This window comes from Dermacentor albipictus, chromosome 9 (assembly GCF_038994185.2).
Source record: "Dermacentor albipictus isolate Rhodes 1998 colony chromosome 9, USDA_Dalb.pri_finalv2, whole genome shotgun sequence".
In the NCBI taxonomy this organism is placed as follows: domain Eukaryota; kingdom Metazoa; phylum Arthropoda; class Arachnida; order Ixodida; family Ixodidae; genus Dermacentor; species Dermacentor albipictus.
The window spans coordinates 58,850,078-58,867,275 of NC_091829.1; the positions used below are offsets into that span (position 1 = coordinate 58,850,078).

At 43.9% G+C, this 17,198-nt stretch overlaps 1 protein-coding gene across 1 annotated transcript in view; it reads left to right on the top strand.

Annotated features, from left to right (window-relative positions):
* Positions 1-17,198, top strand: part of LOC139046769 (zinc finger protein 665-like) — an 83,860-nt gene that overhangs the window by 32,927 nt on the left and 33,735 nt on the right. The window contains exons 5-7 of the mRNA XM_070526345.1: positions 11,702-11,828; positions 14,427-14,500; positions 15,586-15,712. Of these exons, the coding sequence (XP_070382446.1) occupies positions 11,702-11,828; positions 14,427-14,500; positions 15,586-15,712 (328 nt within the window). The remainder of the gene's footprint in view (positions 1-11,701; positions 11,829-14,426; positions 14,501-15,585; positions 15,713-17,198) is intronic.

Consider the following 17,198-nt stretch of genomic DNA (forward strand, 5'->3'; position numbering starts at 1 on the left):
AACGCATGAACAAAGTGAGACTACAGACCCTGTACAGTGAGGCTAAGCAGTGCATAGCTGTGGCCAAAGAAAAAGGTGGGTTGTCGCTGGTTTCCTCCAACATCCAATCACTTTGTGCTCACTCTACAGTCATTGAACACGGCATATTGCTCAACTAAGTAGTTGTATTGGCTATTTCCGAAACGTGGCTTGATGAACCGGTTCCCCTCCGAGAGTTTCAATATGCAGCACGATGTAGTCTATGCGGAAGAGACATGATAAGCAACACAAAATATTACCGAAATTCTGAGAATTCTCTACTAATGCGCAAGCATTTTTAGACTTCGGAAAACCGAACAGTAGGTAGACACGCCTAAGCTACCAAAACCAAGTAAACAAAAGCGAACTAAGATTGCAGCCAAAGAACGGTTACGCGTTACCGGAAAATTCTCCGAATGTCTGCAGCAGTCTTTTAATTCCGTATTTCATGAAAGTTCGTGCAGCAGAATTTTTACGTACTGGCGATGCAGATAGCGTGGCATTCTAATTTTTTAGGAGATCAGCGCTCCCTGTAGCGAGTGTAAAAAATAAATGTTTACGACATTGACGCGTTCACTTGAGTGAACTCCAAATCGGCCGCAGGGTACCGGACCTGAAATCTGCTCTCCATTCGCATGTAATGACATGCCTGAACAAAACTCGGTGCATCCACGTGTCAGGCGTCCAGTAGCATCAATGGAACACCAATCACAAGCCACGTAGCCTTCTCGGCTACAGCCTGGCGCGAAGCAACTTCCAATATTAACAAGAAAACGAAGAAAGGATGCTTAGTCTAGAGGCCATCGCTAGTAACGCGATGGTCTGAACGCACTCAAGCTGTCGATGGTGACCACGTGCTCACAGAGTCAACAGGCAATAAAAGAAAGAAACCACGATGACAAACGCTCCTGCTGGCCACACAAGGAGGGTGGCAGAAGAGCTTGTTGACACCAACATCGAGAACGCACGAGCGCCCTACCCTCGACCGCAGCGCCCCCTCACAGACCGGGAACAAACAGCGTCCCCTTTGAGAGGTAAAGTTCTGGAAAGGAAATTGTTTACGTAATATATATTCCCGAATTGCTTCATGCGCACCAATTTACCCCTGGAATCCGTAGCACTTCACTTAAAGAAGAAAAAGTAAATATTACAGTTAATTTCGCGTACGGTAAATTTGCTTATGGCGAAAGCCTCCACGCTCGCAAGAGATTCATTAAATTACTTGAACACTATCTTTCGAATGCACTGTTACTTTCTATTATTACTTGCTTTCTCTTAACTCGTTTTTAGCTTTTTCTCTTTTTCGGTCGCATAGGTATCGCCACTGTTTCTGCGTGGTTAAAGGCATGCTAGAACGGCCGTGGCAAGTATATGAATACCATTAGGAGACACACGCTGGTTCGCTGAATGATTTGTTAGCGCTTTAATTGGCGAAGGTAATTGCATGGGCTTTTATATATTCTTTTAGCACAGAATGAGACGGACACGGAAACGCAAATTCGGCAAACAGACAGCGCTAGCTTTCAACGACAACAGCATTCCCACTTGACGCAAATGTACTGATACTCATCAAAACGTCATAAGACACGTGCGGGTACGTTGCTCGCCAGGCATGAACAAAACCGGTAAACCACATGTACACGGTTTTGTGGCCACACTGCTTATTGAGAAGGGTGTCCGTTAAACGCAAAGAAATGTGATCGAACTCCTTCTGTTATTATTGATAAAGAAATACTGACGCATGCGCTTGAATTTTGATACCATAACGCCGGACGGTCAAATTTTTGACCAATGAGAAATATAAGGCTTTCCCCTTCAAAAGACATATCATGTCAATGGGTTTTAACTGGGAGAGGGGGTCACATGGTTATGATCATTTGGTGGGAAGACAGCGCGAGTTATTAGAACGCTTCTTGTACCATTAAAATATGAGTATTTTATCGTCGAGGTAGTGGCGCCACTCTATCGTCTCTTTTCTTCAGATGAGCTCTACGGCTGCCTTCTAGTTTCCAAAGAGCCAAACGTCTCATTTATTCCCTTTCCTCATCAGCACTGACTGCGCATGCGTTGCGATTCCGCGTGCTTCTGTCACAAAACAGACGCTAATGCTCCAGAGGCGCCCAAACAACCATGGCTGAAGAAAGTGACAGTGGAAACACGCCTCCTGCGTTTACCTTCGGCGAAGAAGCAACGCCGAGGACAAGCCAGGAATTCTTCGAGGGCGCTTCGGGCACGTCCGACTGTCGCACTACGTGAGTCTTGCCACTTGTAACAATTCTCGACGAATATTGTTCCCCGTAGGTATGACCCGGAACACAGGCGTTGATAGCTATAGATTTGTTCTTACTTCAAAGCAGGCCTTTGACATAAAACTTCAGACTGCGTACTACGTGGGCGACATTCTTAGCAATTTTTTTTACGCGTCGATGCATGGTGATGCGAAAATATTTTCACGGAAAGCACAGCTGCAGCTGTTTATCGTTAAGGTCCAAAGTAATGTCACTGCGGGTTCCAAATGCTTCTATCGAAGAACATGCTTGTCGCTCGCGTTTGGTCACCGCATCGCACATGCCAGTGGCTACGGCATTGCCCTGCCGAGTTCGAGGTGACCCCTGATGTTCCTGGAGCAACGGCCTATCATCGCTGATGGTGAAATGCAAGAACACACACGGGTCTACGTGCCTGTTATAGAAAACCCGGCGATGAAGCATCATTTGGTACGTATCAAGCTTTTCGAATGCTGCTCGCCGCGACCTTTCAAAGGCGTACTCTTAATATGGTACCCTTAGAGCTAAATAAACGTCCTTCACGTGGGCTCGGGGAGCTAGCGAAATCCAAGCAAATCAGGTACGGCCGATGTAACTTTAGATTCTGCGATTAGCGTACGGCCGATGTACCTTTAGAAACAGTCATCCCCACACGGCACGTCAGTGCCCACTGCTTCACGAGATTTACCGCGCCGGCAGCTAGCGTGGGAGCATAAACAAACTCGTGCATGGGCATGGCCAGCGCGCGACCTCATTCCGCAGTGCCTGCACTGCAGGGACAAACGCATACAAAACGAGGAAGAAACTACTCCTCCGAACTACCTTGGCGAAGTCAGATATTCAAGGAGCAGAAGCCCCCAGACTTTCTTTCTCGCACCCGCTTTTAGTCGCGCCTGCGCGCAGACGTTGGGCGATTCCTGAAATGCCATCTCGTGCTGGGTGACTCAGCAGACCGATGCGCCCCCTGTGCGAGAGTTTCTCTAACGCATAACATAAAACACTCCCGCACCATTCACGCGTGCTGCTCATCGCGCAGCTCTCACCTTCATGATGTTTCTTCATTTTATAGCTGACGTGAAACTAATAATTATATTTAAGTTCTAAATCAGGTTTTAAAGAGTAAATTCCACAACTTCTTTTGCTGCCACGGTAAATAACTCGCAAGTTAGAATGCTTTGCGGTATACAACTGCAGATGCGTGCCCTTCATTTACGCTTCTTTTCTGAGGCTTATGTCTGCAATTGCGCCTTGTTCATGCCCCTGTACCTCAAATAATTTTTTGAAAAGCCAGCTGCACATGTCATACCTCAGTGAGCGATTGAGGGAATAAACTTTTATTGGGTCCAGCAAAATGCGTATAAACGCGCACCCGGCTAATTTCATGACAGGACTGACGAATCAATTCTGCCGGCCCGATCGCGGGTGCACTGGACGGCCATGATTTGGACCTCAAAGACGGGACTTCGCAGGAGCGCGTCATATGTGCTATACGTGAGGGAAGCTCGCAACAACACATTTTCGTCACATATGCATAACTTGAACTGATGAGTCCTTCTCTTCTCAAGGTTTCAAAATGAGTCTTCCATAAGAGGCAACTGTTGGTTCACTATTATTCTGTGGAAGCCATGTTGCTCGCAATTTTATTTTTACGATATATTCCTCATGGCATGGATCCATAATTCCTCGTTCATTTAAATTCCCGTGAAAATTCTAATACCACCACGGCGATTGCTAATTCAATCCGGTGTGGAAGGAGCATCTATTTTTATTACACCTCTGCTTTGAAACAAAGCATGCAAGAAGTTCACGCAGCCTCTTCTTTTGAGCCTCAGCCTGTTTTATAGAACAATTGGATAAAAAGATTTCCGGTGCGCCTATTCAGAAATTTTCATTGCGATTCTCCTCCAGGAGTGGACGCCACGACAGTTTGAAAACTGAGCACATATACCCAACTACAAAGCACTAATCAGAAACGCCGTAAGTGAACAAAAGCTCAAGTTCTACACTAAAGTAAACTAAACTTTACTTGCATTTTTGTGTAAGTCAAGGAGGCGTTTCCGCTACGGTCGATGGTACTTCCCGACTCCACGTATTACACAGGGTTCCCCTTGTGCCAGCCAGCAAGTTAGCATTTGGGTAAACTGAAACATTGCACGTATCACGTTCATTAACAAAATAGCAGTTTGCTTGTTCCAAATGGTGCTTTTACAAAAGCTTCACCAGATATAACCTGCGTTACCTGGAAGCAAACAGTCCGATACCAATACATATGTCCAATTCCAGGACTCGTGACGACTTCTTCGAAGACCTGTGGAACGCGTTCAAGAGCCTCAGCTATTCTCAGGACGTTACGAGTACGTATGGCATGGCCTTTGACCATCGATGCCGCTTGCAAAGATGCTTTACAACCCTCAACCGAAATGACATTTACATAGGCCACGACAGCGGTGCATTTACTACAGAAGAGGACACACTTTGCGAGCGTCACCGTGTCGCTTTCTGTATGAGCAGCCCCAATGCGCATTAATAGGGTAGCTGATTCGGAAAATTGGTGCGTGAAAGCCATACAGAATGAAAGCCATACTTGGACGGCACAGTGGACAAGGACATCGTTAACAAATTTGTAGCCCTGCCCCTCTCCCCGAAAAAAACAGATATCGCAGCTCTGTAAAACTGCTAGGGCTAGAGCACCTAAGGCGGCCAATATCGGTTCATTAATTACCAACTTACAAAAATTTTGAATGTTTACGAGCGTTTTCAAAAAATCCTACCCACAACATGGTATCATATTTCAAAGCGACGCATATTATATAATTTTGACCACTTTTAGATATGTCATTAGATGTTTCCAAAGCTGCGTTATCCTTTCTATTGCTCCATTAATTTGAAAGCTTGATATTGTTCATATTTTACAATTTCTTCCATGTGAAATTTTTTAATAACATTCACAGCCAAAGCAAAACTTCGTTTGCTCCAGTCACTCCATTGGAACTTTTTTTTTTCTTTTAAGTGCAACAGACGTCACCAAATTTAGTGCAATGGTTACCGCATATTTCTCATGTATTTAGACAATATCCCCCGAACTAAACTTTAGTTTTCTGTGCTGCTAAGGAGCTTTACTATAACAAGAACGCGGCCTTTATGGTTAAGGCAAGTTAGTTTTGTGCAAATGCTAGCTTAAACAATTTTGCGTATTTTCCATCGGCACCTTAGTAAAGCCTCAAATTTGCTTATTGCTGGAAATGTAGAGCCACGATTTGACTCTGATTACAGACACAACGAAATTTGCAGGACGCTTTAGCTTCGCCTTTAAGAGTGGAACACGGTACCATCCAAAGACCCCTAGCTGCTTCTCGCGCTTGCCGGTGACTGCATGTTATGTAACCGTAATGTTTACTTGGAAACGCTGGCCGCAATCGCTACGCACGAAAGCGAGCTTTCTGGTGGAAACGGGCCTTCTTGCGTGGGGCGCCAATGCTCGCAGGCAAGCTCCATCTGGATGATTTTGCCCGGAAATGGGTACGCCACTGACGGTGGTACAAGAACGGTAGAAACGCTGGAAAATTGGTTTGTGCTTGAGTTCCCGCGTAAGAGAATGTTTTCTCTTACATTCCAATTACAATCTGATGCTATAAAGTCTGCAGGTTGCGCGTAAGTCGAACTTTACTATGCTTCTGACGCATTTTACTTAATTTCATTTAGTTCAGTAACGCATTTGCGCTACACGGAAGGCCTGCGTGATTCGGTATGCCTGATTCGCAATGATTTTTTGCTCACAACGCGGTCAACGCCTGCCCCTGAAGCAGACACCGGATTTCCTGCGACACGATGCCTGTAGAACTATCGCGTGAAAAATACGCAATCTCTTCTTCAGCATGGAGCAATGTTGTGTTCTATTCTGGTGTACTAAATACAGCACATATCATCATACCTTGCTGGTGAAGCAGCGCACTGACACGGACAAAGTGAAGACAAACAGGAAAAGACGACTCTCGCAGCGAGTGTCGTCTTTTCCTGTTTGTCTTCACTGTGTCCGTGTCAGTGCGCTGCTTCACCAGCAAGGTATGTTGATCACTCACCAACTAGCCCAACTTTCCACTTTACTGAACAGCACATATCTTGGGGGAAATTCTACATTGCATAAATTCCGTCACGCACGTCTATTTCGTCATACGTATTGAAGGCATATTTCCAGAAAGAGCACCGCATATGGAAGCACTGAAATCAGGTTACCCTATCACTAAACCTCAACTAAATCTGTGGGTTTTTTTTTCAGCCCGAAATGTTGACGCTCGTTGAATGACCCTTGAACTGTGATGAGCTAATACTACTGTCATTCTCTCAGGCCATGCACGTGTCACTGAAAGCAGAATCACCAGGTCCCCACCTATGGCGTCCAGCATCAGCATCAATCCCGCACAGCCCAGTACAAGCCGCGCTGGAATGGAGGAAGCATCGGCCATTCCGGAAAACCTTGCTAGGTGCGCCCACGTTCGGAAAACCTTCCTTGCATAAAGCAAATCACAGACGGTGCGTAATGCTGCCCGTGGTGCAACTATGCCTCCACTGTCGAACTTTTTCTATGGAGGAGAGCTCTGATGCGTGAAACGCGCACAATATCAACCATTACTCTAAGCACGTGGCATGGTGGAGGTGGTGCTAACATGCTTCGTGCTAACATATTGCGATATATATACCACATAAGCCTGTAGAGTTAAGGAAGACTTACAAAGTAACATCACGTGGGTTGAATCACGTGAGTCACGTCAAATAAAGTAACAGAATAAATGCGACTACACAATCTTAATTCCAAAAACAGCGCTAGGGGCGCACACAGAGATAAGAAAGAACGGGATGGCACGCTGCCTCTCAAGGTCAGATTTACAATTATGTTAGCACAAACTCTCCCAACTGTTCCCACTGTTCATATACAAATTTATAGAAGGTAGAAGTTATAGCTGGAAATGTTCATTAGCTTACTTAAAAAAAAACAAGCATGTGGCACGAAAGCAATAGAAATAAAGAAAAATACAGGTTATCTATGTTACAGTAAAGCAGATTGCAATCAGTGTTGAAATGTTGATTTGAAAACTGAGATTGAAGAAACAGAACATTTTATTGTCGGCCCATTTCATCCACTGTGCGTTTAAACATGAACGTACTTGTATTTAAGTTATTCGCGAACGCGCTCTATGATGCAATAGATTATGCGCATTTCGGTTGTTTTGTGTGCTCTGCGGGAGCGACAAATTGTACGCATGTGTGTCAGTGTTAATCAACTTGCTAAAAAGATAAGAGACAGTAAATTCCGGTAAGTTAAGCGTAATGCGGTGGAGGAAAAGCAACAGTTTGGTTTCAGACCATTGCTTGTCGTATTACCTGTTGCCTAATGGCAACAGGTAATGTATTTTGAAGAGAATGCAAAGTGCTGGGCAAGCTGGCCCTTTTCCCGCTCCGAGTAGTTGGGCCAACGAAACCACTTCTGGTATTATTTTTAGGAATTCTTTTACCACTGAAATCTATATTACAGGGCTCCAAATGGTTTTTTAAAAAAGCAAACTTATGCGACTTTATACTACAGTGACAAAGAAGTGGAAAGTCACCATATGCTGCGGTACTCTTTACCATTTGAGAACAATCGCAGTAGTACGTCGCGTTTCAGGTACGCTCATGCTGTATAGTGTATCCGTCATCGGACATTTTTGAGGCGGAAAGCCTTAGATCTCTGTTTCACTGTCGCGTCATGATTGCACAGAAAATCGGAGTGCTCGTATCTCTACTGGCTCGTTCGTCGTAGTCGTATTTCACATTGCTGCCACATGAACTCAACTAACCACGCCAAAAAAGACAGTAAATAATTGTGGAGTCAATTAGGGCACTCAAACTCAGGACCATTGATAGGAGTCGAATCCACGAAATTTGGTGTTAATTAGGTCAATATGACTAAGGCACAGTTAATTAAGCTAGCCTAATTAGCGTGCTCGAACCCACGACTTTTATTGAGAAAAAGAAGCAATAAGAAGGAAGAATGCATTCGAATGAAAATGTGGAGTATTTCGATGGCTCTATTGAGCGCGCCTTTATTAACCTCCTATGCTAAAGTGAGTGTCATTTTTTTTCATGTTGTACTCACAATAAACTTGAACCTTCAATGAATTCTCAGATAAGCCGCTGCGACTGGCATAGCAGAAGAAAGCTTAGCATAGTTTGCAAAGAAATATTTATGAACTCCATCTTCGTTGATCCGCAATACAATCAAATCCATCCTCTCATTCTGAACTGTTCAAATTTACATTTGGCTATGAGACAAAATCTGTTTTCTCTTAAGAGCAAGTTATTTAACCCCATAATTTCAAATACTACTTGAAATGTGCTGTATTTCTCACAGCTTCGGGATGCACGAGTCATGAATGTAATTAGCGTGAAAATACTCCATTCTCCACGGCGATGCCAAACCACAATTTGCGGGTGCAAAGGGAATTTTTTCTAACATGAGCGCTGCTTTGCATCAGCATTTCAGAAACCATCCACACAGCGTCTTCTTTATGCTTCAGCCTGTTTTATTATTATTGCATAAAAAATGTTCCATGTAGCAAAATATTTTCTTCCGGAATTTTTAGGATTCTGTCACCGTAGCAAGTGGAGCACGCATGTTATGTAGGAAAGTACAACCGGAGGCGTGATACCCGTTGTAATTTGACCATTAAGCTGACAGTGTTCGTGCAAGTCAAGGTAGGGGCCGTTTCGACTATGGTGGATGAGTGCCCTGCACCACGCGTTACCCCGTGTGCCGCTTGTCCTATGCCAGCCAGCGCAATGTGCCTTTAGTTAGTGCGAAACATTTCAAGTCGTCCGTTTACTAAACAGTACTTTGCCTTTCTTGAACTTTGTTTTATAAAAATGTAATTTCAACTTTTTCGCCACAGCTGTGTCTAACATCAACACCTTTATTAATTGCAGCAATTCTGACGACGCCTGGCGTTACCAATGGAACACTCAGCCGAAGTCAATAACCGACGGGACTTACAACGTCCACGGTACGTAGGCCATGGTCACTCGCCTTTACAACAAACTTGGAAGATAGCTCCAACATGTTGCGTGGCAGAAGTATACTTATTGCGTATAAAGAGACAAGTTATCAACGGCGCCAACACTGTCTCCGCAAGAGCCACTTCCCCAATGTCCTTTGAAGGTAATGTGTGTCCCCTTTCCCTCACTCTCAATGTAGGGTAGCAAACCTGGTGCTCGTCTAGTTAACCTCCCTGCCTTTCCTGTCCTTGCATTCTCTCACTGCCTGCTCTGATATGAATAGATGTAAATTCATATGACATCTATGCAGTTGAAATTTTTGAATGAATTTCTTCTCATATCAGGAAATTGTGAACGCACGCTCCTATAGGCCGTCGCGTCAGAAGCCGAGACTACGTTCCATGCCATGATCAATTCACTCGCCACTGGAATCAGTGCGTGGCAATTGGTCTACAATTTTGTTTAGCAAGCATAATATCAGTGGGTCCGTCGACCTACCACTATGATACTTTTTTTCTTTGAACCGATCAAACTTAGAAAAGAAAATGTTTGCTACCATCCCAGCGTGTGATTTGCATTTAGGGTCGCGTTTAAGCTATCTATACCGGAGGGTTATAACGGTGCTGTAAAGTTTTGGGCACAGCGAGAGAATTGTTCACGTGTAGCATGTTATCAGCAGGCGACAGATGCCAATGTATACAAGTTAGTTTACAATTTAGGGCAGCCCAAATCAATTTACACTGAAACTCATATTTTATACCCAGAACGAAAGCAACAAATGCAACGTAAACATTACAAAATGAATGAAAACCTAACTCAATCAGACAAAATTATTTGCTAGTTCTTTCGCTCTGTTAGCATAAATTTTTACCAAGTATACCTCCCATATGCTTCTGAAGCTTTAACGAGCTTCACTCGCATTGATAGATTAGGAATCGCAGTACACAACGATTTCCAATAAGTGTGGCGCCACCTGAAAATTATACTGCTGTGTTAACAAGAAAGTCTACACCTTGCTGACACAATGGCCTTCCAAACTGAATGCTCATTTCTGTAAGCTGATTACCATTCTATGGATATATGAAGCATTTTTCGTTCTGCCGGTATCTGTGCAACGTCTCTCGTAACACTGACTGATGCACGTTGAGAGTTTAATGGCGTGACTAGCAAAAGTGAGTATGGTAAACTTAAAAAATGAACTCCTTAAACTACGCCTAATCAATCGCACTGAAGTTCGTTAAAAGTCAAAGATAACGCAACTCACATCTTTTGTGATCTGGTTGAGAATTGGCATTTAATGCTTTTGTGATGTACGAAGGCGTAGACACTATGACATTGGGTGTAATAAAGTCATTATCATTCTTAGCCGCCTTTCTCCAAGTCAGATTTTATATGAAGCTGTATCCAGCAATACGGTGTGCCCTTTATTGTTTTGTACGAAACCTCCTCGCATCCTGACAAGGGTTCTGCCGTATTATCGACTTTTAATCTTTCGCACTCTCCTTTTTTTTCATTCTCATGCAATTTTTTACTTTTAAAGCGATTTGACGCTTTCCCTTGCACCATTTAGTGGCATGGCGCCATGAATTAACACTTCCATATTTCTTTCCAAGCTAACCTTCTGCCTGCGAAACGAATCTTAGATAAATGCATTGACCAATGGTTTTGAAAGTTGTCCTATAGTCTGTTGATGGCATACACAGGGACCGTGGCGAGGACAACGGTTTTCGATTTCTTAATGAGTTATTAAATATGCATTGCTTACCGTCTGAGCTTAGCAACTTCAGCCGCAGTAGTGGCCAAATGGGGTTCGAATAACCACTTTCTGAAAGGCGAGTACGTCGTTGGCTAACACGTGTATGTGTCATAGGAGGTCAAAAATCTCTGATCAGGCTTCAAACACAAAATTATAATCCCTTGGTAGAAATATGCCCTATAAATTTTTTTGTCCTCATCTGTAACCCGTTAGGTGCAGTGCTCGTAATAGTTTAGCTAAAGGAAAACACTCTACGACGCATCTAATGCGCATAAACTAGATAATCCAGTAAATGAGGTGGGTCCAGGGTTGCACGCACAAGAAATGGACATATCCTATTTTCCTTCGAACACTCTCCTATTGCGTCCGCGATATGATATAGAGCGTAATATTCTTCAGAAGAATTAAGGTCATGCTCGGTATGACCATCCCTGAGCACGAAGTTCTTGCGTCAGTTCAAGACAAAGTTGTAGACAGGGAAAGCATAGACATCAGTAGCGCGGCAGTAGGGTTCCCCCACGACTAAAACTCTTTGCCTCACACCATCTATAACAATAACGTATTCATTTTCTATGAGCTACCCTTACAAAGTGGGGAACGTAGACCTTTGCTGTACTTTTGTACTATGCAGGTACCACTCACAATGGTAGCGCTAGTTACCTGCACCAGGGTTTCATCAGCTGCATTGATCATGCAACGCACAGCACAAGCCGCATAGGCATGGAGGAAGCATCGGCCTTTATTGAAAGCGGCGCCAGGTGAGCCCACATTTAGAAAAGTTTAATTCCAAAAAACTCAGTGACAACAAGGATAGCCACCCGTGGAAAAATTGTACCTGTACTCGTTATTTCCTCCCGGCAAGGGCTAGCTCTGATGCCTGAAACAGGCACTGCATCAGCAGCTTTGAGCGTTCGGCATGCGGAGCATGACATGACTTACGTAATAGTTGTAGGAGCGCGACTGGACACGGACAGAGTAAAAAAAAAACAGGCAGCATGTTACTCCTTTTAGACATGAAGGCACGCGTTCAGGATGGTTACCTTGGAGACTCACTCCCCCCTGTGAAATATATGGACTTAATGAGGAGGAAGATGTTCATCTAAGAGGTAGTTGTCAAAATGACACAGATCATGTCTGTTTACCGAGGCCGTGTAGGGTAGGTACGCATGCAGTAAGAAAAGTGGCCGAAATTAATCCGCACTTCCACACTAAGGCTTGCCTCACGATGAGATGAGATGAACATAGTGAGGAGACAGATGTTCATCTAAAAGAAAGCGCATACAATGATACAGAGGATGTCTAAGTGTACCGAGGCAATGTAGCGTAGGTGCGCTGGTAGTAAGCAAAACAGTCGAAATTAATCCGTGCTTCCACACTACAGCCTGCAACATAATGAGATCGTGGGTTTGGTGCATAAAAACCCCAGAATTCAGTTTTTTTTTATATTTAGTATCGTTCTCTTCGCCAAACGCTTCAAAGGCCATAAGAGCAAAGTTATTCGGTAACCGTAATTGAATCAGTTGCTGAGCCGCAGATATCTCAGTAAGAGAACATGAATTATGTCAAAATGTCATGGGAAGTACTGCCTCGGATAACCAGTTGGTGAGATTAAGCAGTAATCTCACCATATCGTTTGTTTCTTGTAATTAAGCACTACCTATCGTTGATGATATCAAAGTAGATGATCCTTTAAATTAGCCTGCCCTATTTCCGCACGTCATTGAGGGGAAATTCTCATGCTGATTGATACGTAGCTATCATATGTCAACTACTGGGACAACTGCACAAGCCAGTCTTATACCGATAATACGGCAAGTTGCAGTGCGTGTGTAAAGAATTGCAAGCACCCTGACCAGTCCAGTCCCCACAGTTTGTCCAGGATTCACCTTTCCTTCATTTTTTCCACTGAAAGGGTGAGAAATAAATGGTAACAGCTACGTCAATATGCTCGTCTCGACTTCGCCTGTGTTCAAGAACTTCACACCAAAACGTGGCGTTATGCAATTATCCGTGTAAGACTTCCCCACTAAAATGAAAAGACATGAAAACATAAAGCAGGAAATGCTGACCGAGCCCACTTGCTCTGCGCTCTGCCTTGCGCTTCGCGCGTGCATTCTCGATTGTTTCACAGATTCGCCTAATCATACTGCGCTGAATTGGCAGTTCGGTTCACATCCACGTAATATTATATAATTGCACATGTATGCTCCCTACCAAAATTCTTCAGAGGCTTATGCATCCATTATTCGCGCATTAAAGCCATTGGTCTGATGTCAAAGATGTGCATGACAAGTTAAATAAACGCGTACTTACAATCGCACATACAGCGTTGTGGGAGCGGATACCGTAGTATCGATCTTGGAATTTATACAGAACGTCACGGCGATGGTGACGCCGACGGCATAACTGCGTCTGGAATGTCCATATACTTGTTATTGGAATAAAGAATAAGCTTGCCGAAGGGCGGCAGAACAAGCCTTGGCAGGTGGGTTGAGAAGTGCTGACAAACGAGGCTTCAGTTTCCGAGATAGCTAGATGGGTGTACATGAGTTCGTCATTAACAATCGTTAAATAGCCAGCGTAACTGTGCTGTTTCCCAAGCGTATGAGATCTTCGGCCGAATAGCCTCTCAAGTTTCAGGTGAGGGATGAACGACCAATGATAGATCCTAGGCTATTTGCTGCATGCCACGGAATATTATTCGGCTTCCGTGCTCCAAACGTCACTCGGTACACATTGCGGCAGTTCCCTTACCTTATGCAAAGAGGGTTCCCGTCCACTTTGAACAAAAGCGGCTGCCTGCTGTCTATTCAGGCATATTCCTGCTGTCTTGACCTGTGCGGTAGAAATCGCTTGTAACGAGTAGATGCATCAGGGAACGTCCACATTGGGACAAGCACCTACAGTATCCTTCGCCGGCCCTCCTAATCACGCCATCTTTTTGTCCGGGCATGTTAGAGGTCATTAGATTACCTGGTATGCGTGTCATTGGGCACGTGGTATAACATTGATTTAGTTAATACGTGAGCTTGTCTTGGAATATACACTGTCTAAATACTACTAACCTCACTTTCGTTATTGTTTTAAAATGATATTTCAGATGCAATAGCTTCGCCCTTCTGCGAATACAGCGTCTATATTGGTACGGCACCTCTTTCATTCCGATATCATGAATCGCACACAATTGTTTCAGTGCAATATGCCTGTGTGCCTTAAGGATTTTGGAGGCAAACGTTTCCACACAGGAACTTGTCCTCGTCTGTTGTGTCCCCTAGTCGATACGTTGTCTTCCGCTACTATCTTTGTCCTGCCACTATTGCCTCAGTGTTCATGTGAATATCTGTATTGTGTTGCAGAATTCCTGAGACAACCCGTGTTGACCAATGGAACACGCTGTACCACCTGGCTGATAGCACATCCACCGACTGCGGTAGGTGCGGGAAGGTTTTCGGTCACAGGCATACTATACCTTGCTGTCAAGGTGATAGAGGAAGCTAACGTTTGCTATCGTACACAATACATTGAGGCAGCACAAATGAATGAATTCTGGGGTTTTAGGTGTCACAACCACGATATTATTATGACACACACCATAGTGAGGGACTCCGGATTTATTTTGACCACCAGAGGACGTTTACCGTGCCACCAATGTTAAACAGCATCGCTGATGTCTGAGGTATGGTTGAGTAAATGTCATTCATGCACCTTTTCGTTATTTGGTTGATCCAAACTTTTCTTGCTTCGGTTAAGTCATTTTATTGCTAAGCATTCTTTCCCTCATCCAATGTACTGTGACAATGGAGTGCGAGGTCCACCCACAAGTCCCCAATCCAACCGCCCTTACCCGCTGAAAGCCAAGGCAGCTGGAGTCCGCTCGAACCTTAATGACCTTGCTCTGCTAACGCAAATTTCTGTCTCAGCGCTGATACGTGGATCACGCATAAAATTTGCGAAGATGTGCAGGTTTCATCCTAACCAACGACAAATTTCTTTCGTGAACCATTCATCGCTTCTTGTGGTTAACTGATATTTTTATAAGCCCGATCTCGTACTAAATATTTCAAAGGTAAAATATGGAATGTTTACTTCATTTTATTTTTCAATAACAGCAGCAACCTACTATGCAGCGATTGTTCCGTACATGCACTTGCATGTACCGTTTTCCTGTATGACTGACAGCAACGTCGTCTGCTGCTGAGTTGCTTATCACAGAGAACAACCATTATCAAAGCGCGCCAAGAAGCGAGAGAACAAATAATCAGCCCTTGTAAGGTCAACCGAGCTCCGGTCAGTGCAGAAGAGACGAAGGAATGTAGCAACGAACAACTCCCGAAACACATGTGCGTCTTTATCGCAACATTAAGTTGTGGCTTCCCACTTTTGTTGTTTGAATTTAGAGAATCACTTGAGACGGCCGCAGCGCTGTCAGCGTTTCTTCTTTCTTCCTGTGCGTTCTTACCCCGGAATTCTCCGTCCTTGTTGTCGCACAATGGCAAATCGGCACCTCTATTTCAGGGCACACCGGCCACACAGAAACCAGAAGCACTGGCTTCACACTTCCGGTCTTCATCAGCAGCCCAGTGACCAGTACAAGCTACGCGCGCATGCAGGGACCATCGGGCGTTTTTGGGAACGACGCTTGGTGAGCCAAAGTTTCGTATGAATTCCTTTCGATGGAGGAACTCAGTGAGGCGACACGGAACGCTGCCTGTGCTTCAATTATACTTCCACAGACGAACTTGTGCGACGGATGAAAGCGTTGTTGCCTGAAATGCCAAATGTCATCTGCAGTTAAGACAATATGGCGCTGGCGTAAGAGGAGTCTTCAGCTCAGGACCTAAGTACATTGAAAATGAGAGATTAATCTGCTGAACAACCCACTGCACCAATATTCCAATTTCTGCATTCGAAAAAAAAATTGTAATATTTCAAAGAATTGAATTTTTTATTTACGTTGCATGTATCGGAAATTCTGAAACAATCCGGCCATAAAGCCAACGCCGCGATTCTCTAAACACCACCTAATACCACATCAAAATTGCACAAAATGGGTCTATTACGCAGCACCCTGAAATATACTATTTTATAAGCAGATCCTTTAGAAATCCTCGCAAACGCAAACTTCAGCAAACTGGAAATATATAAAAGGGAAGTTATGACCTTGGGTGCAGGAAGTTGTGACCTGGTGCAGTTAACTTAATAAACCTTTTCTTTTTTTCTCGTAACTTTGCGATTTCAAAATTCTTCAATCTTGACAACCTAGATCAAAGTTGTGATTGATGCGGTTGCTGGAGTTTGACTGTTTCAATGAAATACCATCAACTTGTTTTGAATTCAAACGTAAGTCACTGAAGAAGTCTTTTCTTCAGCCTAGACCGGGTCCTCTGAAAACGCGAATCCCGCTATCATAGCCAGTTATTCCAACTCCTAAATGTATTATTCATTTGTTTATTTATTTACTTACTTACCTAAAAAATGTTTACGATGTAAAAATTAAGTACGTAATCTGGTCTAAATATGGGCCGAGCGAGCACGATTAGAAAAAAAACATACTAAGTTACACCACATCAGTTCAATGACACCATAACCTTCCATGAGTCACGTGAACAATGACTAGAATTAACATAAACCAGCGTGGTTGCTCAGTGGCTATGGTGTTGTGCTGCTCAGCACGAGGTCGCGGGATCAAATCCCGGCCACGGCAGCCGCATTTCGATGGGGGCGAAATGCGAAAACACCCGCGTGCTTAGATTTAGGTGCACGTCACAGAACTCCAGGTGGTCGAAATTTCGGGAGTCCTCTACTAAGGCGTGCCTCATAATGAGAAAGTGGTTTTGGCACGTAAAATGCTTATAACTTAATTTTTCTTAGAATAAATGCAGGTAAACGAATAAATAGGATATAAACAGCAACATAGCAAACAATTTTCGTCCAGTACAAACAGGGTAGTAACTTCAAAAAACAGCAGACAGGAAAGAACGCATAAACGAGGCACTTGTGCATGTGTCATATTCTGTTCGTTTTTTTTTTCTTACATTTCTAGCTTAAACGGTAGGAATGACCACGCGCCAACAATGCCAACTGCACGTATGCAAACTTCATGAAATTAACGCACAAGAGATCTCATG